This window comes from Echeneis naucrates, chromosome 1 (genome assembly GCF_900963305.1).
Source record: "Echeneis naucrates chromosome 1, fEcheNa1.1, whole genome shotgun sequence".
Classification (NCBI taxonomy): Eukaryota; Metazoa; Chordata; class Actinopteri; order Carangiformes; family Echeneidae; genus Echeneis; species Echeneis naucrates.
In genome coordinates, this window is record NC_042511.1 from 5,784,918 (window position 1) to 5,805,074 (window position 20,157).

At 40.3% G+C, this 20,157-nt stretch overlaps 3 protein-coding genes across 5 annotated transcripts; 2 read left to right on the forward strand and 1 right to left on the reverse strand.

Moving 5' to 3' along the window:
- The first annotated feature begins 7,050 nt into the window (after nt 1-7,050).
- fgf8b (fibroblast growth factor 8b) lies at nt 7,051-10,163 on the forward strand. The gene is made up of 5 exons (XM_029504468.1): nt 7,051-7,143; nt 7,247-7,283; nt 7,856-8,036; nt 9,383-9,489; nt 9,758-10,163. The coding sequence occupies exons 1-5, from the start codon at nt 7,085-7,087 to the stop codon at nt 10,052-10,054; spliced, it is 681 nt and encodes a 226-aa protein (XP_029360328.1). The 5' UTR covers nt 7,051-7,084; the 3' UTR covers nt 10,055-10,163.
- A 1,657-nt stretch (nt 10,164-11,820) lies between these two features.
- On the reverse strand, nt 11,821-14,832 carry dpcd (deleted in primary ciliary dyskinesia homolog (mouse)). 2 transcript variants are annotated; one of them, XM_029512346.1, is made up of 6 exons: nt 14,572-14,832; nt 13,982-14,062; nt 13,745-13,869; nt 13,506-13,639; nt 13,244-13,340; nt 11,821-12,745 (listed from the first exon to the last, which is right to left on the reverse strand). In XM_029512346.1, the coding sequence occupies exons 1-6, from the start codon at nt 14,633-14,635 to the stop codon at nt 12,641-12,643; spliced, it is 606 nt and encodes a 201-aa protein (XP_029368206.1). In that variant the 5' UTR covers nt 14,636-14,832; the 3' UTR covers nt 11,821-12,640. The 2 variants fall into 2 exon arrangements, with proteins under 2 accessions (XP_029368206.1, XP_029368195.1); XM_029512335.1 differs by having other exon boundaries at nt 13,238-13,340.
- A 64-nt stretch (nt 14,833-14,896) lies between these two features.
- Nucleotides 14,897-19,929, forward strand: poll (polymerase (DNA directed), lambda). Of its 2 annotated transcripts, none has more exons than XM_029500800.1 (9): nt 14,897-14,943; nt 15,692-15,835; nt 16,002-16,299; nt 16,486-16,603; nt 16,782-17,120; nt 17,283-17,456; nt 17,794-17,922; nt 18,596-18,764; nt 18,852-19,929. In XM_029500800.1, the coding sequence occupies exons 2-9, from the start codon at nt 15,721-15,723 to the stop codon at nt 19,211-19,213; spliced, it is 1,704 nt and encodes a 567-aa protein (XP_029356660.1). In that variant the 5' UTR covers nt 14,897-14,943; nt 15,692-15,720; the 3' UTR covers nt 19,214-19,929. The 2 variants fall into 2 exon arrangements, with proteins under 2 accessions (XP_029356660.1, XP_029356670.1); XM_029500810.1 differs by having other exon boundaries at nt 14,925-14,943; nt 15,692-15,759.
- The last annotated feature ends 228 nt before the right edge of the window (nt 19,930-20,157 follow it).

Here is a 20,157-nt window from a genome sequence, read left to right on the forward strand (position 1 = left end):
ACAAGGAGAAAAGATGGCGATGGAGAGATGGGTGAGCGAGGGGGGAAGCTCAGAAAAGAGGGGAGGATACCTGGCCTCTGCCACCCCGATACCAGGAATGATGTCTGCTTTTATTGACTTTGTTAAACCATTTTCAATGCTACTTCCTATGTGTTTACAAGACAGTAAATCACGCTCCATTCGGGGTGGGGGGTTTGGGGGTGAAATATGGGGGAAACATTCAAGTCGGTCAGAACAAAGGCCGCTTCCACTGAGCCAACGACAACTTTGTAGCTTTCTACCTCGCTGCCAGCGCTGCACACCACACATGCACCTTTCCTCGCAGAGAATTGATGGTGATGCCACTGTGGGGCCTTTCGTCTTCATCGCTTTCATTTTCATCTGTTCTGACAAGGGCAAATGAGTAATTTAAGACTAAGTGAATGATAAAGTTGTTGTCGAGGTACTTAAAAACATGCCTGCCATGAGAAATAGCGAAGCGGAACCGCAATACTCGACTGTTGTTAAAAGCTTCTACAGAGAGCTTTGTTTAAGATCCCACAGAACACCACTCAAAGTCATTATGCAAACACATTTCAGTTATGGCAAAATTGGGTCCCCTTAATCACTTCTACACACCGGGGTCATTCCCAGACAGTCGTTTCATCTAGTTAAAAAGTCATTCTCTGTTCCAGTCAAACAGTGGCAAGAACTTTGACTGGATTTTCCAAATTTTCTCACTGTAACAATGTTCTCAGGCGCTGGCATTGTGACACCACCACATATACACTCACCAAATCATCACTGCATGTCCGGTCTGCTCCATCGGACTGAAAGGTAGACAGACACCCCGGACCCACCCCACCCTGATTACCTCACTTTAATGGCACAGTGCAGGACAACTAATGTCTTTCGAATGCTGTCTTTCCATCAGTCCAAATTCATTTGTAAAATGAGAAGAAATTAAACCTAAATCACGAGAACAACTTCAGCTGAACTTTTCATCTCAGGGAAGAGAGTTGCTGGATATACCTATGAGCACTTTATTGCTTCTTTACAGGGGAGGAGAGAAATGAGTGACAGTAACATGACAAAATATTTAGCTGAGCCAAAATGGATAAAGAGAAATGTCTCCAGAATGCGAATGTCTTCCCTAACAGAGTAACAAACTGTCAATAACCGGTATATAATAAGTCACCATTTACATCGTGCTTTATATCGTGGAACTGATTGTGTTAGAGAGCAGCTATAATCCTCTGGGTTATGAAACCATTAAAGAAAGTTGGCTGGAGGATGAATTATTGTTAAGTTAGATCAAGTTATTGTTTAAGTTTCTTCTAGGCCAACATCAAATCTACAAGGATTAATGTTAAGTCATTAACAAAGAGCAATAAAGTACACTGTTATGTATATTCATAAAAGATAACTCATTCAGTCATACACATTTAAAAATGAAGTATGCTGTTTTAAATTCATTCATTCATTAATCGAGTCTGTCTCAGTAAACAAGCACACTGCTAAGCCCCAGGTCACTGTGTGTCCATGGTAAGGTTACAACGTGGCCTTGACTCAGAGGTTTTTTTTTTTCTGCTCTGCTCAAAACACTGAAAATTATTCACAGTTAGAGTGGAACAAACTAGCACAGAGGTGTTTGTTGTACTAATAGGACTCTGGGGTAATAAGGTACACAGATGTTGGAGGGAGGGGGAGGGTGGTAAGTGTTTTAGGAACCCCTACATAGATAATCCAGCTATGGTAATAAACTGGGCATAAATGGCAACAAGTATGCTGCTAAACATAATATATCATTTATTCAAAAAAGGTAAGTGAACCTACGTTTGAATGGTAGTTTGTTCATTTAGATCCATATTGGTCAAAATATTAATATTAAATATTAATATTCAAGAAGGTCAGAGGTCAAATGGTAGATAGGAATAGTGACATATTATGGGTGGCATCCATTAGTCATGACTGCCAGTTAAATATGGGTCAGTTCTTAAAAATGTCAGTACAGAAGAGTCGAGATTAGCACATTAGTACAATGAATGCCAACCATGTCACCCTGCAGACATACTAGGAACAAATTGTAACTTCCAGTGATGTTGAGCCAGCACACTCTCAAGTCAGTTCAGGGTAAGTTTTGGTGTGGTGATTTGGTTACAGGCACATTATGTGGTTCACGTTGTTGCAACAAAGCAGCAGTGCATAATTACGACAGGTGTTTGAAGAGCCTTTCTCCTAGAAAAACCACTGAGGTTTGGGCGGCGAGTCACACTGCTACCAGATGACACTGAGATGCACAACATTTACTTTCCACCCAAACACACACACACACACACACACAGACACACACACACACACACAGACACACAGACACACTGTCTCATTATGTGTGTCTTCCTCCTTGGCTGGTATTTTTCTCTTCCTCTATGGTGTCTGCCTTTCCATTGGCTCTGTCTTATGCAAGAGTGTGTATTTTTATGTCTTGCATTAGCTAGGGGGGAATAATACCTCTTACTGAATGGTAGTCTGCTCTGGGGCCTTTTCAGACATTCAGTCACTCCTCTTCTAAGAATAACCAATGTGCATGTTTGCCAAAAACTTCCTCTCTCCGATTTCTTTTTTCACAGCGTCCTGTGATTACTGTTTTTGTACCTCACTCTCTGATGCTGAGGCTTTGTATTAGCAAACTGTGATCCAAATGAGAAAAGCAGCATTGGGAGACTAAGAGAAAAGGCAAAAGAGTGGGGAACTGGGGCAAAACTTGGACCGATGTCAACTTTTCTCCAACTCATTAAGAGGCCAGAGAAGCTGGTCACTAGAGAATCTCAGGAGTGGGGCAACAGACAGTTAGGTATGTAAAAAAGTAGCATAAAAAATTATAGCTTTTGATCATGTTTCAGAAGAAACCTTTCATGTACAGTCTGGAGAATTTTATCCAAACCTGTCTGACAGGTCACCTTAACCAAATGTCATGTAAGGTTGCCAAGATGGAATTGTTTCTAAATTATAAGTGGCGGTTGTGGACTGTAGTGAAGTCAAAGAGATATATTACCTCTAAAGCACTGAACCAAATGTGCTCTGTCAAGTTTTCTAAAGCAGCGAAGAGATTAAGGGTGCGGCTGTATGTGAGATGGCCAAGCTAAGTGTGTGTAAAGGAGCGCTTTAACATTTTTGTAATACATCTTATTTAAACTTACTTACATTCTTGCAGAATTCAATGAGAAGACTTATACCTCTCATGTCTGTTCACTCAGCACAGCAGCCAATTAACTTGCCTTAAAATAAAGACTCAAAACAACCAGAGACAAAAAGCCTTGCAACTTGCAACTAGCCTGTCCTCATATGTGTAATATGCTCATCATCACTTGTAATCCTCGCTAGTCGATGGGCTATATGGTCAGTGTTGGCACCAGCAGTCCAGCAAGTCCAGATGAAAGTTTGAATGCTCAGCATCAGACGTCAGGCCTTTACTCACAAAGAGTATGAACTCCATGTTGTCTCCACCAGGTCTGTTCTTCTAAATGGAGTTAGCATGCTAGCCAGTTAGCCCAGGCCTGTCATGTCCCCATAGCCTCCAATCTGCCCTGAAGCTGTAGCACTGCTCAGGATGTATTATGACCTCTTGTCTTGTAAATGCAATGATGGACAAAACTCTTTTCAAGTAAAAGTCACCACATGCTCCTGACATGAAACCACATTCAGCGGCACAGGAAACTTACAAATTGCCCCTTTAATTGTGGCTCAAACCAAGACTAAAAAGTGAAGTATGATTTTACTGGTTATTTCTTGGCCGGGTGCAGTTATTTCCTGGAGTCATGATGTCCGCTGGCAACCAACAGAGACTTATATTGAGTGTACAGACATATTACCCTAATAACATGCATCAGGTAAGCTACCAGTGGATTTTCTAGAAGCACAAGTGATGTTTTTTTCATCAAAGTCACAACTTCTATCAGAAACATCATTTTCCCAGAAAGCTCATCAAATCTCTTCACTTTCCCTACAAGATTGACTGCCACATAAACAATATTCAAGAATTAATTGAGGGAAAAACATGCATTACTTGGAAGAACAATATAAGAAGCTAAGTTCTCACAAAAACATTTTACCTAAAATTTCTTTTTTTTTTTGCATCTTATCGTGTATAAATTACTGTTAGTATCACAATTTTTAATACTCCTCAAATGCATCCCATGGCTATTATTCTTGAGTGAATATTTAGGGGACTGCTGTAGACAGCTTTCTCAGCTATGAAGACACGTGAAGACATGAAACTTCTGTCAGTGTCTGGTCTTGGCTCACCTGACCCAAGACCATGTCAGCCATACATCCATGATTTCTAAAACATGAACAATAAAAACAAAACTGATGCTTTCCATCAATCCCTCTACTGAGACATCAGTAGAACTTCATTGAATTTAAATCTCATACGAGCTACAGTAAGTTATGCGACATTGGTGAATAAGAAGAAAAGTTTCTATTCTGGAACAATTTTTTGTATTAAATGACCAAAACTAAAAGAAAAATTTGGAGCCATGTAAATTATTACAATGGATTTCAAATAAACACAGGCCAGCCATGTACACGAGGTTCCTCCTCTTGATTGAATTTTATGATAATTGACCCACAAATGAACATATTTGTGAAGTTAAACAGGCACTTTTGATGAGTCATTGTGTGGTCGTCATAAAAAGAAAATGCTTAAAAAAAGCTTTGATGATCATGCATGTGGATTTCAGATCAGGATGTATGATCGTTGCTTCATAGGGGTCAAAATACGAAAAAACAAAGTCCTGAATTGTTCCAGGTGGCAAAATCACTTGTTGCCGTGTCCCACTGGAACTAATAAGGCAGGTCCATTTTCACCCCCTAAATCCCCTGCACTGGCTAAAATGACTGATTTACAGCTAAGACATTGACCAAACTCACATAATTATATATATATTATATTTTACTCCTTTACAGCTGTTCCGTGTGAAGGGTACAAAAGTTTCCCATGCTGTTCACACAGTATTTGGGCCTGCGTTTATGAAGCCTCGCAGGTAAGAGCTGAAATCGGTTTGGCTCATTAGGACAGTAATCAGATTTGAGGCTTGGACTCAGTAAACCTACACTCTAGATTAGCACTTCTTGTCTGATTTAAGGCCTGAATATCCTGGCACTGACGTCACCTATAATCAGTCTCACTCCTGGTGTCATGAAAACTCAGATACACAGAGGAGATTTAAGGCGGTCCCTGATGTTTTTACACTATTTTGTGTGTTCAGGTTCGGCCCATCGAGTCTCAGTCAGCTCTCACTTATGTGTATTTCATCTGCACATTCAGGAGCAGGGGAAATAGAGAAGACGGCATGGGGTTAAATGTAAGATCTGTTTCATGTTTCCACCCATATTTCCTCGCTCTTTTAAGACACTTAAACTGAATGCAACTTCAAAACCTGGTGTAAACATCTGACATGCCTCTGTTACAAAACGTGTAATGCAAAGTTACATTGTCTTGTGAGACATACATCTGGATCCTAGTTACACAACCCTACTTAAACTTTAACTTGTCTCACTGACAGCGAGGATGTGCCAACAATTATTTAGAGGAGAAAATTACTTCAAAATCTTCACATGTAAAGCAGTAACTGATCAAGTTTAGAGTTACAACCGTTCCTTTTCCTCCCCATCAGATGAATGTGTAAAACTCTTGCTCCCTTGAAGGAAACCCTGCTGCTTTGTTGTCAGAAAGAATAATTACAATATAATTGCATGATGTAGTGTATACGAAACCATGCTGTGAATGTAGCACACCAGGCCCAGGACACACTGTTTGAAAATCAAACCGGGATTGTGAAAAGTTATGGAAGAGTGATTGTGAGCGAGAGAGCATTTGTATCCAAGGTAAGGGCTTCAGATGTTATGTGAAAACCATTTTGTGTCATGCGTTCACATGGAATACATATTACTTACATATGTAGGATGAAAAAGTACATCAAGGTCTGTCCTGGGGGACCACCAACCAACCTCTAACCTGCAGTCAGGGAATAAGTTAACGTAACTGTAGATTTTCTTAAGTACATGCCAGGGAATTTTTCCATGTGGATGCCTGTGCCTATAGAAAAACAAGTGAATACATGTATGAAGACAGTACGATATGATGGCATGTGCTGGGTGAGATTCATAGTCTGTGAACACTTGGTCAAATGTTTTGGAAGACATTAGATTATTTATTAATTTATTTATGGATCTAATTTAAATATGAACCCACAAATAATAATATAAAAATAAAAATATACCCTCCTGACAATGGTATTATTATTATTATTTATTAATTTTTTTTACAATGCACAATAATAATAATAATAATAAAAACTATGTTTATGGATTAGCGAATAGTTGCAAAGCAACAGACAAAGTGTTTTAACAAGTATTCAGTTTCAATTTGGCTCCAGTCCCAACGCTCCGCCTGCTCTCGCCGAGGATATTGACTTTCCCGCAAGTTAAAGTATTTAAATGTAGAGGGAGACAGATGCTGTATGCGGACTGGAGGCAACCACAAGAAACACACGTGTGGGAGGAAGGTTGATGTTGGAGCTTTACAATCCGCGCATCGTATAGGGACACAACTGTGGCATCGCTGTTTTAACTGCGCGGAGAGCTAATGAATCTGTGCTGTCAATCATGGGATCCATTCAAGCTTTTTTTTTTTTAATCACTTATTTTTAGGAAGTCCCGAGTGAGCATCTGACTGCTGATGCGTTCAACCCGGTGCACGAAGATCTAAATCGGCGCCGCTGCGGTGTGACAGAAAGCCACAGAGGATTTATTTCCACTTTGAAACGCTGATCGGGACTTTCATTGACAAGTGGGTGGCAGACAAGAAGAGGATCTGGCGGAGGTGGCGTGGTGACAGCGAGCCTTTCTCCGGACTGTTGGTTTGGACCGGCACCGCAGAGTCAGCCCTTTACCCGTATGGGACCCTGACACTTCTGGATCTCTTAATTGCCCCGATCATCACCTTCTATGTGCAACCAGAAGGGCGTAAAACTGGGCTGAAATCCCCACCAGGAGGAACTTTATTTCCAAGAGCTTCCAGCATCGAATCACTGGAGTATTCATGAAGCAATATTTGAACTATTACAAGATGAGACTGAGAACATCGAGGTTAGGTTGTCTGTAAGTAAAGAGGTGTCAGGGTAATATAGCTGCTTGTGTAACTCACTTAACTCGAGCAACAGGTTGGAGCTATTCATTTTCCCCCCTTTTCTCCCCCCCTCAGGTTACTTCAATTCACGGCGCTTTGCTTTTACGCACAGGTAACTCACATTTTCACTTCAATAAAAAATTACTAATGTTGCGTAAAGTTCTATAACTAAGTAAAACTTCACAGATATTCAGGCGCCGTGCTCAGCAGCTCATAGTCCACCGTCTCTACATCTGCAATGGGCTGCAATAACAATGAAAACATTTTATTATGAGTGCTATGGCAATTGGCAACAATTCAAACATCTTGAAAAGAGGTAAGCTCCAGACTAAAAAGTAATTGTTAAAACACATGTGGATGGAGAAATGCTGAAATGAGGAGAAGAAGAAGAAGAAGGAAAAAAAAGAAGAAGAAGAAGAAGAAGTCTAGATGGGGCGAAAGATCATCGGTGGTAAAAGGGGAAAAGAGAAGCAGGATGAATGATTTAAATATGATGAATGACATAATGAAGTGTGGGACAGCGGGGCAGGGCCTGGGTTGCTTGACTGGCAAGCTTCGCAGTTGACATTAATATTTTCAGGCTTTCTTGAGTTGCAGAGTAAAATTCTGCAACAATTTTTTTTTTTTTTTTCAAAGTGATTTCACATATATCTCGTACCATGTGTTTCCCATCTTATCCGACAGAACTCCGTGCAGTCTCCTCCTAATTTCAAGCACCATGTCACCGAGCAGAGCCGGCTGTCGGACCGGATGAGCCGCCGGCTGACCCGGACCTATCAGCTGTACAGCCGCACCAGCGGGAAGCACGTCCAGGTCCTGGCCAACAAGAGGGTCAACGCCAACGGAGACGACGGAGCCGTCCACGGTAAGGACACATCCACCGGATAAAAAGGCCCACACGTTTTTTTTTATATGCGTCAGAATTAAGTGTCAGCTGAACCCACAGACGGACGAAGAAACGCAACATAGCGGAATGTGTCACGTAATTAACTTTTGGACAATTTGCTGAAGTTTAGACTTCATTAGGAGGTGCTGCATGATTACAGAGAAGCCGTAAAAAAAAAGTAGGGGGGAGGCTGAAAAAGAATATTATGGCAAAACAAAAGTCCACACATGTTCATCTATTCAGGGAAGTCGCCTTTTTTTTTTTTTTTTTTTTTTTTTTAACTGTCTCCACAACGAGGAAGCGAGTTTACTTGTGAAAGCCCACATCCATCAAAAAGCGATGACAGCTACAGGCCATCGTCTCCTCCAAGCCTCCAGGAAAACAGTAAAACACGGACATGTTCACCTTACAGACACGGGAATAGTTTGGATTCAGCGGTATAAAACCGGGTGACCCAGGAGAAACAAAGTGAGTGACATCGGCGTCACCGTCCTTTCTGGCCTTAAAGAAGGTGACACCTGTTAGGGACCTGTTTTTCTTTAGCAGGGGAAAACTGTCCTGAACTTAAGAGGCAGCAGAGTTCCTGTCCCCAAAGGAGTTTGGTGTGTTTCGCCATCTTTCCACCATCCATCCACTCCTCCATGCCTGCTGCCTCTTTTTTTGGAGGCTGATTTTACGAGGAATTTTCATTGCTTTACAGTTCAATGTATGACTCAATTTATAAGGAGCGGTGAAGTCAGCATCTTCACTTTATACCTTTTCCTCTCCTTGCCTCTCCTGTGTGCTCTTTTGTCTTTTTTTTTTTTTTTTTTTTTTAATTTTCTCTGCTCACACCCACACAGTCAGTCATGCACACACTGGCTGCACATCCTAAGTGGGTGTCACTCTTGTAACGGGCCCAGATCTGACCGCTGCTCTGTGCTTGTGGCTGTGTCCCTGACCGCAGTATTCTCACTCTCCTTTATCCCCACTCCCAACTGCATCACAGCACAGCATTTACAGACATTCAACAACAATCACACCACGTGAAATCACTATCATTTGATGCTATTTTGGAAGGCTTGCGTGCTTCGTTAAAGGTGGCCGTTGGACCATTACATTTATTTGTTATCTTTGTGAATCTGGTGAATCTCTCAAAGCGATTGAACGCCATTTAATGATGACAAGATGTAACTCTAGTTTATTACAGTCTTGGCTGCACATAAGGAATAAATTCACAGGAAAGAAGGTGATTTGTCTCACACACTGTAACATAATAATCTGTACGTCTGCACCATGTCAGAACTGTGTCATCTCATTATTTGGGATTCGTTTTGTATTTGCAGCTAAACTGGAGGTGGAGACGGACTCTTTTGGAAGTCGTGTTCGCATTAGAGGGGTGAAGACAGGATACTACATATGCATGAACAAGAGGGGGAAGCTGATCGGCAAGGTAATCCGAAATTCATAGCTTTGTGGCTGTTTAAGACTATAGCAGCATCCTGATTGTTGTCTGTTTTTTGGAAATGTCAACTCAAATTTGCAGCTTATGGTGAGCTGTTGAGACACATTGGAAGCTAGAACAAATTAGATTTTTAAGATCTGTCTGAGTATACATATCAGGGTTTCTTCAAGGTTATTTGGAAACAAAGACAATGTTCCTGCCTTCTGGAATTGGTCCAGAGTCTGTAAACTTCTCTCCCCCTCCTTTTTTTTCTTAGCGGAAAGGACGAGGGAAAGACTGCATCTTCACTGAGATTGTTCTGGAAAACAACTACACGGCACTCCAGAACGCTAAGTACGAGGGCTGGTATATGGCTTTCACACGTAAGGGCCGTCCGAGGAAGGCCTCCAAGACCAAGCAGCATCAGAGGGAGGCCCACTTCATGAAGCGTCTACCCAGGGGGCATTTGCTAAGCGAGAGGAGGCCGTTTGATGTTCTTCCTCTCCCTGTCCCCGTGCACCCTTTCAGCAGGCGGACTAAACATTCCCATCACCAGCGCTCAGGGGGCCGCTGAGGACTGAAACCACTGAGGGAGAACTGTGGATGAACCAACAGAGAAGAACCACTACAAGAGAAGACAAGTGCTTCCAGCGAAACCTTTACAGTCAAGTTCCCGTATACTTTTTTGCCTCATTTTTTGGACTTATTATGTAATTCTTTGTACTGCATTGTATGTAAACATTGACTATCTAATCTGCTAGTTATTTCCAATTCAGACAGACTTTAGGAAAGATTTTTTTCTCTCTTATTAAATCAGGGGGTAATTTAAGGACTGAGGAGCTCAAGTACAATGACTTTGGTTAGAAGTTAGCCAGCTCAGCAACAAAGAATGTTTAAAAGAGAAATGGGTACAATGAAACTAGACACGGCAGCTATCTGTGGATTTTCTTGTGACTACAGAATCTCAGTTGACACACTATGTCGTCTTTAGGAGGCCATTATGAGAATTTTAACCTGTTTTTTTTCTACATATATGAATATATTTTTTCTGTAAAAATGTAAATTACGTCAAATGATGGAAATATTTATTGTAGAGTGTATATTAAAACCACTAAAGAATCAGTTCACGTGCTGCTTGGCTTTTCTCTTGTGTGGTTGTTTTGGGATGGAAAGCTAGCGTACAATGTTGGTTGCCCTCAAAAAAACTGTTGTTTTTTTTTTTCCCCCCTTCTTCTTCCTCAAGCTGGAGACCCAGATAACTGAGGGGCAATATCTGTGACAGGCTACTGAATTCAATGTGCTCAGCAAGTGAGACTTGGGCCTGAATGGCCCAAGCTATGCATTAAAAGCGATGAGGTCAGCCCACCATTTTGGCCCAAACAAAGGTTACCACCATGTAGTTGCATTTCTCACGATCGCACACCGTAACTCTCTGATCAAATGGGCCCTTTGTGAAACCTCATATAAAAGGGCATGTTATACAATAGTGGGTTCGAATAATAACACGAGGAGGGGTCAGTTATCAAAAAGAAGCCAGTCACACAGGGAGGGGTAAGAGGGATGGGGGGTGCAGAGAGGGAGTTGAGGGGTTGCAGAAAAAGCATCAGGGCCTGTGCAGCAAAATGTGGCATCGGCTGAAAGAGTGGGAATGGCTGGGAAGAGGCATTCGGGAATGAAAGGGAGGCAGAAAAGAAACCCTCTTCCCAGAGGCAGTTGAGCATGACCATCAGAGGCCAAACGACAGGGGAGGAAGAAGACCCGGCTGCTCTCACAATGCATGAGCTGGATGTCCAATTTGTTAGTTGGTGTTTGCTGCCACAGGAATTTGTTTTGACAGCAGCTCAAGCTCTAAACACACTAAAGCATTAAGGAAAATTAGCAAAATTAAGAGCTCTAATAAACTCTTCGTATTTAACGCTTCTGCACATACATTTAACTTGTTTCATCTAAAGCCAGCGCCACGCCTTTAAAGAGCAAATAGACAAACTTAATCTGATCAATTGTGTATGAATGAATTTTTGCAATGTCAAAATTTCATCTCGAGAATTTGTGAAACAATGCTGCTGAATGCTTTTAAAATGTTTTCTTGTATTCCTTTTCTTTCCGTCTGGAGGAAGACAAAGCACAATAGTGGGAGACCTGTGGTTTTGTCTATGCTTTTTGCACTTGCTCTCCGGGTTTGGACTGGTGGTAAAAAATGCAAGAAATCACAAGGTTGAAACAATCTATATTTAAAAGCTATTGTCTCTTTTAAACAGCACAGCTCTTTTTTTATCAACTAAGTATTTATGAAGGATTTTATTTGTTTGTTTGTAAAAATAAATAAATAAAATAAAAAGATTGGACATATGTCACATTTTGAGGGTCTGTACTGTTATTTTTCTATCTTGTGTATATATACACACATATTTTTGTAAGTCAAGGATGTTAACTGTCAGCTTGATGTGTCCTTAGATGAGAATATCTAATCAATTTGGAATAAACCTTTGAAACTGTTGCTACTATTTCTAACTTGCATCTTTTGAGTTTTAGCTGGAGACCACAAAGTCAGAGCGACCCTCTGTTGTAATGGGAAACAGTAACACTAGTTTCAGTAATGGCTTTCAGGGTGGCCTACTACATGCAAGGAACATAAGGGTATTCAGTTAGCACAAATGGGACGTGCTCGTAACAGTGACCCTGGAACGAACAGGGATGAGGCATTGTATGTTTTGAGAGTTTTACAAGGACATCAATGAAAGGAGGATGGTAAGGTTATGTGACCCACATGAACTGGCTCCCGAGAAGGTTTGGTAACAGCACAAAAAATAGATACTGTTGTGATTAAATATTTGAGTTTCTTACAAAAACTTTTAAATAAAAAATTATATGGCAAAACCGCAATGTGCAATGTGGGGATATGATGGAGACATTGTTTATTGAATAGGTCAGTACCAAGTGTAAATAGTATGGCAAATCTCAACACTACAAAATCCAATAAATGGACCCCAATTAGTAAGCATAAGGAGAAGCATTAAGCCATGAACAAGGCACTGAGAAAAAGTCCTTTGAATGAAGCAATTCAGATAAATGGGGGGCTCACATTTCACTGGAAAATGACGCTGTGACGTTCTGCTTTAAATGCAATGCAGAATTATTCTCTCGCTCCCACAGTCACATTTCACTGAGTTTTGCAGTCGCCGTCTGGTCCCGCAGTGTCCTTCACTTTCTTTATTACCTTCAGTAGCTCTTGCTCAAGGGTTAAGATCTCTTCTGGTTTTTTGTACTGGTAAAGAGAGAAGAAATGAATTATTTCAACATCCTCCCTGTCTCCCTGAACCTTAAATCCATTGCTGTGCTTTAGTCACATTAAAACACCATGCAAAATACTAAGCAAATTACACACACAAAAAAAAAAAAAAAAAAAGAGACAGAGAGAGAAACTATTCTGGGCATTAGTTATATTATTTTAATTGTCAAATAACTTTAAAACGTGACAGATGTAAAGAAGCTGGAGTACAAAATAAACAACAGCCAGTGTCTTCAATCAAAATCAAATGAAGATGATAAATTCTAATAACGTTTATTTGAATTTGTACATTAAAAAATTTTTAGATTTGCAATTATATTGCTCAGATGAAACAGTTCATGACCCTGCATCATTTTCGGTTAGAAATCATATATTAGAATAATTTATATTTATATATATTTATATTTTAAGTATACAGTGTCATAACAGACATGTAGATCAATTCATTTTTCATTGTGTGGAACTTACACTGACAATCAAAGTGTTGTTGGCGTGAGTGAAACTGAGGGCAGAGCAGTCGAAAGGAAGCCTACTGCGATCGAGATCAGGAATATTAAACTTCTTGTAATACCTGAGACGAGAAGGAGGAGATGTCATAGGTTTGTCATACTACTTCAGACCAAAGTATTGTACACAGTGCCATCTATGGGGAAGACATAAAGATTACATTCAACAAGTGTAAATCACAGGAAAGACAAGATGTTAGGATAGCAGCTGTTTTCTCATGCTTATTTACTTTTTGTTTGAGGTTTTTATAATGATGCATCTCTCGGATGGTTCCACACAAACACTGAAGACATCTTTAGAATAGGGAAGGTTTCGGATTCTCCACTGAAAGCTGCTCTTTGTGTCTTTACGCATGAACACAGGCTGTGGAAACAAACAGACAAAACAAAACAAAAAATATCCACTTTGGTTTAAAACATGACAACTGCATGAGAGTCAAAACCAGAGAAGAGAGAGAAGACACCCCACATTAGAGCAGTTCTCCTGGATCGCATCGCACTCAAAAGATGCGACAGGGGTTGGGAGCGGTTCCCCAACCTCTACCTGCCACTGGCCCTGAGCCCCAAGGGTGCTTTTATGACGCCACCGTCGTGCTGAAATGAACCAAATGCAGTGTAAGACACAGAAATTCACCCCATGCACTGGGCATTGTTAATCAATCAATGGCCCAATGCAGCTTTGTTAAACTCAAAAGTTGCTGCTTACCAATGAGCTCATCTGTTTTCAAGTCATATTCTTCTGCCATTTCTTTTCCATCTGCGAAGAGGTAGTGAATCTTCCTTTTTCCTGGAGAGGAAAAACATTGGCAAGTGAAGAGAGAAGAGTCTGGAACGCATTTCTAGTTTGGAGAAATCTCACTATGCACCCCCAGTCTGACATCTTATCGTTGAGTAAGCAGTAAATTACGTATCAAGTACACAAAATACAACATGCAATTTCTAATGAGGATTGTTTTTCAAGGACTGCTATTCAGTGAAAAAAAGACACCAGGGAGCTTGGTCCCAGTGGTCGGACTAGCCTCGTTCATTGTGGATTTTAAAGGTAACAAAATTCACTCCAAGTGTGTAAAGATATCCGGTACTGTTAACCACTGTAGCTTTGTTGAGTGTTGATACTAAAAGCATCGTGATAAGGGAGGAAGCACCACCTGCCTGTTTGCTGGTAACAGTACCGTTAGCTAACATTAGCTAACAGCCTCAACATAACCAGCTGTTGTTGGGCAAAAACGACACTCATACTTAAAAGTAGAAAGTTTTGTTCAACACGAAAAGCTCTTTTCCCTTCGTCGAACTTACCGTCGTGTATCAAAGCTGTTTTCTTTGAGGATTTTAAACTATCTCTCCAGCTCTGCACAGCCATGTTTCTTCTGGTGCTAGCGCAGGACCGTTTCCGTAACCATAGCAACCCAAGCCAACACACAACGAGGGCGGTACAATTTTTTGTGTAAAATCGTGTGAGTGTAGTACACACATATAAAATTAACCACGCGTTACCTTACTTTATTTAAAACGTACCACATACTCCGTGGCATATGCAGACTTTACTCTGAAGCTAAAATCGTCTCAACCGACTGACCCGGAAGTGAAATGCCTGAACGTTTGTTGTCTGTCCGACGTGTTCCTCATTGGTGTACCTGTTTTCGCGTGGACGATGCCACTTCCACAGCGGTAAGTCCCAAGCCTTAGTTTTACGAGTTTTGTTCTTAAGATTCGCAATTATTTCTCACGTTCAAACAACGAATCAAAGCATAGGTTGTATACCGAGAGAAAATGGCACTTAGAACAGTTAAAACACCCACTGCTTTCTGGCTTTCCGTTAGCATTAGCGTTAGCATAAGCTAAAGGTGGCTAACTGACTTATATATAGACAAGATGGGGCCGCAGATGGTTTATGAAGCAGTTCCAACTGTCTCTTTTCTGTCAGAAAATACAGGACAAAGCTTCTCCCAATATGTTCTTACTTAGTGCCTTGCTGTCAAGGCTGTGATCATCGGATAAATGTACTATACCGGCCTCTACTTATTGAAAATGAATGCTAGATATACTGTAGATTGACGTGCTATTGAAATTAAACGAGTATAATATCAACTACAATATATTGTAAAAGAGTTGTAGTAATGATAATATGACACTGCATTGGTGTTAAAATACCTACAATGACAATTTTGTATGATGTCATGTGCTTTTATTTTTGATATTTAATGTCAAACTATACTTCCATATTCTCATTTAAAAGAGATCTCTAATGTATACCCTTCTAAATGAACATGTTAACACATAATTGCTATCGTGAAGCTGTAACTTTGCAAAACTAAAATGATATCACTAAAGAAAACATTTAGTGTAATGCAAATTTGGTTCCATGCAGTTTTTATTATGAATAAAACTATTACACAATTTGTGCTTTGTGCCACAGACCATTGGTGCCCCCCTTTAACAGACAAGATGGAGCCTCACCATGGGATCACGAAAGCTTTCCCTAAGGTTAAAAGGGCCAGAGCACTTCAGGGGAAAGAAGCACCTCCATTTAAAAAGAAAACGGATGAATGTGATGTCACAGGTTGTTTTTGGGTCAGCTTTTTTGTGAGAATGACGGGGGGGGAGTAGCAGAAGAATTAAAAAAAAAAATATATGATTTCAATAAGAAACTACTGTTAACTGCAGAGTAGACACCATATAGTGACACACATTTCTTTATAATAATCCATTCTTCTGCTCTGTCTCAGGAAACACTTTTAATGGTGTCACAGTGCACATCCTGCCTGCTGGAATAGGAAATGCCAGATGCCAGATCTTTAAAAGACAAATTCAACAGAATGGAGGTAAGACGGAGAGTTCACTGTGTCCCGGTGTCACTCATGTTGTTGTAGATGACAGCATGGACATCGACAGGGCTCTGCGCCTCCTGAAAGTGGATTGTATGCCATCTGGAGTCCAGCTGTTGAAATGCACTTGGCTGAGTTTGTGCATCAGTGAGAAACAACTGCTGGATGTAGCCAGCTACAGCCTTCTTTCACCCAAGAGGTTAGTGGGCTACTTGTTAATTATATATAATAGTTATACAATAGCACTTCCATCTGAAATCATTTCTTAATTGTATCTATATTTCCTGATGTTTCCAGTTTATGACACAGACTTTTACTTGTCTATGTCATAAATAGCACAGCATAGCAAGTGATCAATTACTATGAATCTTTACTGTCAACTCAGGGACTATGAAACACAACAACACAATATCAAAGAAGAGTTGTCGGATGTCAAGCCTGCTGCAGGAGCTATTGTAGCAACAGTGTCCCATGAAGCTAAGAAAGGATGGACCATAGACACAGTAGGTTGCTGGGCCATTTCAAGGAAACACAAATTGAAAATGTCATTCATCAGGTTTACCAGTTGCAGTCAATAGAAATTTGCTGCGACTGGCAAAAAATAGAAGATTAACCAATTACACCAACAAGTCTATGTGTTTTAGATTGTAAGTATAGCTTTATTTCATATTTTACTCTTAGTCAGTACCAGATACCAAAGAGGAACCACAAACAGAAGAAGATGCTGTTTCTCAGAGTGACCTGGAAGATCTTATCACTGGCCAGCGTCCCAGAGAGGAGACTCCTAGCGTCAGTATCACCTCCGGCCCAGACACTTCTGCACAGAACAACGTCTTAGGGAAGTGGGTCTGTGCCCAGTCCTCTCAGTCCAAAAGTAATAACTTCAACAAGCACATCACAGACAAACTAGAAGTTCTGGCCAAGGCGTACACATACCAGGGGGACAAGTGGAGGGCACTGAGCTACTCCAAGGCTGTCACCGCACTGAAGAGTTACCACAAGCCTGTAACATCATATCAGGTTATGTAGTGCAAAAGGGCTTTTAATATTATGTTGTTTGTGCTGCCAGCAAAATATTTTGTTTGGTGATGGTTAAGTATTAAGACTAATTCAGTGAATTTTATTGATATTATGTTGTTTATATCCTATTTTCAATTATTTTTTTTCCCCCATTTCTTTCAGGAGGCGTGTCAGATTCCAGGAATCGGAAAAAGAATGGCTGACAAAATTGATGAGATAATGGAGAGTGGTCATCTCCGGAAACTAGATCACATTGGGGAGGCTGTGCCAGTACTGGAGCTTTTCACTAACATTTGGGGTGCAGGAGCTAAAACTGCACAACTATGGTACCAACAGGTAAATCATACAATGGATAGATTTGATATATTATCAGCTATTTAATGTGAATGCTTTGATATATATATGGACCTGAAGCATTTTTTTCCTTCATGTTAGACAAGTGTGAACAAAATATCTTAGAAGTCTATGCCTTCCCTTTTTAGCTGCACATGCAGCAAAGCTGTTGAGTGTTGACATACAAAACTTTGAACACAGTAACATAAGATACAGTAATATTTTATCCGGAGAGTTTTTTTTTTTTTTTTTTTTACAGTTGGTTAAAAACATGTGTAACAAATGTATGACCTGGTGCATTTTTCTAGCGCTTGCTAAAAAAAAGATATTTCTATATTAGGGGTTTCGCACTTTGGAGGATATCCGCACAAAAGCCCACCTGAACAACATTCAGAAAATTGGACTCAAGCACTACGATGACTTTCTGGACCGTATGCCCAGAGAGGAAGCAGCACAAATAGAGAAAGTGGTAATCCATCTTGATATGTCACAGCATCTTCATGTAATCATCTGCGATGATGACTGAAATTTGTTTTCTTTTTTTCAAAACTTTAGTATGTTTAGGCATATACATGTGTAAATATAGGAGCAGAGCATCACTGTAAAAGAAAATCCTCATCAAAGGCTTAGAAATTTGGAAGCAGTAGGCTTAAAGTAGGAAAAAGTTTGTGTCAGTTTTCCTTGACTGTTTGATAATGGGAAAACCAGAATGTATTCTCAAAAAGTTGAGCATCCCAAAAGGGAAAACTAACTCTTAAACTTGCTCCATCTTAAGTTAAGCCAGATAGCTGATGGTTCCATAGTGTTGCCTACAACGCTAGTTGTTTTCAGATACTATTACTTCACTTTTCTTTTTCCTTCTACGCTGCCAGATAGAGAGTGCACAACAGACAAATGACTAAAGCATGTGTACTCCCTCAGGCTTGTCAAAATAAAATGTAATGCTTCTGCGATCCCACCTCCCACTACTTGGTTGGGAACAGGTAAAGGCTTACTTGTTCCCCAGTGGAAGAAAATTAGAAACATAGAAATTAAACACCGTTAATGATGATAAAAAAAAATGTTTTTAAGACTCTAAGAATTTGTAATCTTCACTAGGAAGATTACAATTTCTGTATGTGCATCTTTGTGGGTATCTACAGGTAAAGGATACAACCCAGGCTATAGACTCAGGCTTGGTGGCGATGGCATGTGGCTCCTACCGTCGGGGGAAAGCCACATGTGGAGATGTTGATGTACTTATAAGTCACCCTGATGGCAAGTCCCACAAGGGCGTTTTCAGCAAAGTGTTGCAGAACCTCCATAACAGTGGTAAGCGCCATCTTTTTTAGGTTTAACGAATTTCTTGCTACTATTTTGGAAAAACAACAGTTGTTTTTGTTTTTTTTTTTTCCTCAGGATTTTTGACTGATGACTTGGTGAGCCATGAGGAGAATGGTGAGCAGAAGAAATACTTGGGTGTGTGTCGGTTACCGGGACCTGGCCATCGCTATCGCAGACTGGACATCATAGTAGTGCCCTACAACGAATTTGCCTGTGCTCTGATGTATTTCACTGGGTCTGCACACTTTAACCGCTCAATGAGAGCCCTGGCAAAGACAAAAAACATGAGTCTGTCAGAGCATTCGCTGAACCAGGATGTGGTGCGTCGGGGAAGTTTGAAGGTATATGGTGGCACTCCACTTCCTACACCAAGAGAGGAGGATGTTTTTGGTCTTTTAGGTATACCATACAGGGAGCCTCATGAAAGGGACTGGTAAAGATTCCTCAATCGCAATGCCATGTCCTGTTTTATAGAAAGATTGTAATGATGATGAGAAATGTTAATACACTTGATGCATTCACTGTGCTATTGATCATGTAAAAGCCTGGTTGACTTGAAATCACAGATTATATAAAAGATGAAATAATAGATAAAATGGTTTGTTATATATTAAAACTTAAAAACAGCATAATATTTTCTTAATAGTTGTATCTGTATCTCCACCTTAATTAAGGTTTATGCCCTGAGTTTTTCAAGATGTCCAGCCCTGGAATAGCTACTATAAGCTCAATGTGAAATTATTAAATTGAATTTTGATGTAGTTTCCATGGCCTTAAAAATGTTTAGGGTCACTTGATTAAGCTCAGTACAAGATGCATTGTTAAAAGATGTCATTAAAAAGCGGAAGCAGATGTTTCACTGGTGAATGCAATAATACCTGGAGGGCAAAGATACCACTAGAGGGAAATGGAAAATGTGTAATTTTGTAAATTGAGTGGCCGTGACCCTTAAGGAGATTTTAATATAACATATTTCAAGACAAACAAGTGGTAAATGCTGAATATGAAGGCTGTGGTTTAGATTCCCGTGGTTGTGTGGGTTTCCTCCCACCATCCAAAGACATCATGTTTGGTTGATTGGTGACTCTAAAGTGTCCGTAGTTCTGAGTGTGAGTGGTTGTTGGTCTGGTAGAAGATGAATGAGACAAAATGAATAAAACATTATGAAATGAAATGGCAACTCTCTTCCTGTCTATTCCTCAATTCGATGACAGTTTAGCATACTGGTTATACTTTTGACTGACTTTTTTTTTTTGCTCTGTACACAGTTTGAGGAAAGAAGATAAATGTGGTAAAACTGTCTGAAGCTGGACACGAAACAGGAGGACGCGGTCGTCGGTCGAACTCGCGAAGAGACGGAGGAGGAAGTCGGCGAGATAAC

What these genes read in the sequence shown, in the direction of transcription:
- dpcd (XM_029512335.1), bottom strand. Translation starts at nt 14,635, where the DNA reads ATGGCTGTGCAGAGCTGGAGAGATAGTTTAAAATCCTCAAAGAAAACA. An exon ending in GAAAACAGATGAGCTCATTG is followed by an intron (nt 13,870 to 13,981) that starts GTAAGCAGCAAC and finishes GGTTCATTTCAG; the next exon opens with CACGACGGTGGCGTCATAAA. An exon ending in ATAAAAACCTCAAACAAAAA is followed by an intron (nt 13,341 to 13,505) that starts GTAAATAAGCAT and finishes TTCTCGTCTCAG; the next exon opens with GTATTACAAGAAGTTTAATA.
- poll (XM_029500800.1), top strand. Translation starts at nt 15,721, where the DNA reads ATGGAGCCTCACCATGGGATCACGAAAGCTTTCCCTAAGGTTAAAAGG. An exon ending in AGCCTTCTTTCACCCAAGAG is followed by an intron (nt 16,300 to 16,485) that starts GTTAGTGGGCTA and finishes CTGTCAACTCAG; the next exon opens with GGACTATGAAACACAACAAC. An exon ending in GCAGAACCTCCATAACAGTG is followed by an intron (nt 18,765 to 18,851) that starts GTAAGCGCCATC and finishes TTTTTTCCTCAG; the next exon opens with GATTTTTGACTGATGACTTG.
- fgf8b (XM_029504468.1), top strand. Translation starts at nt 7,085, where the DNA reads ATGAAGCAATATTTGAACTATTACAAGATGAGACTGAGAACATCGAGG. An exon ending in ACATCGAGGTTAGGTTGTCT is followed by an intron (nt 7,144 to 7,246) that starts GTAAGTAAAGAG and finishes TCCCCCCCTCAG; the next exon opens with GTTACTTCAATTCACGGCGC. An exon ending in GGGGGAAGCTGATCGGCAAG is followed by an intron (nt 9,490 to 9,757) that starts GTAATCCGAAAT and finishes TTTTTTTCTTAG; the next exon opens with CGGAAAGGACGAGGGAAAGA.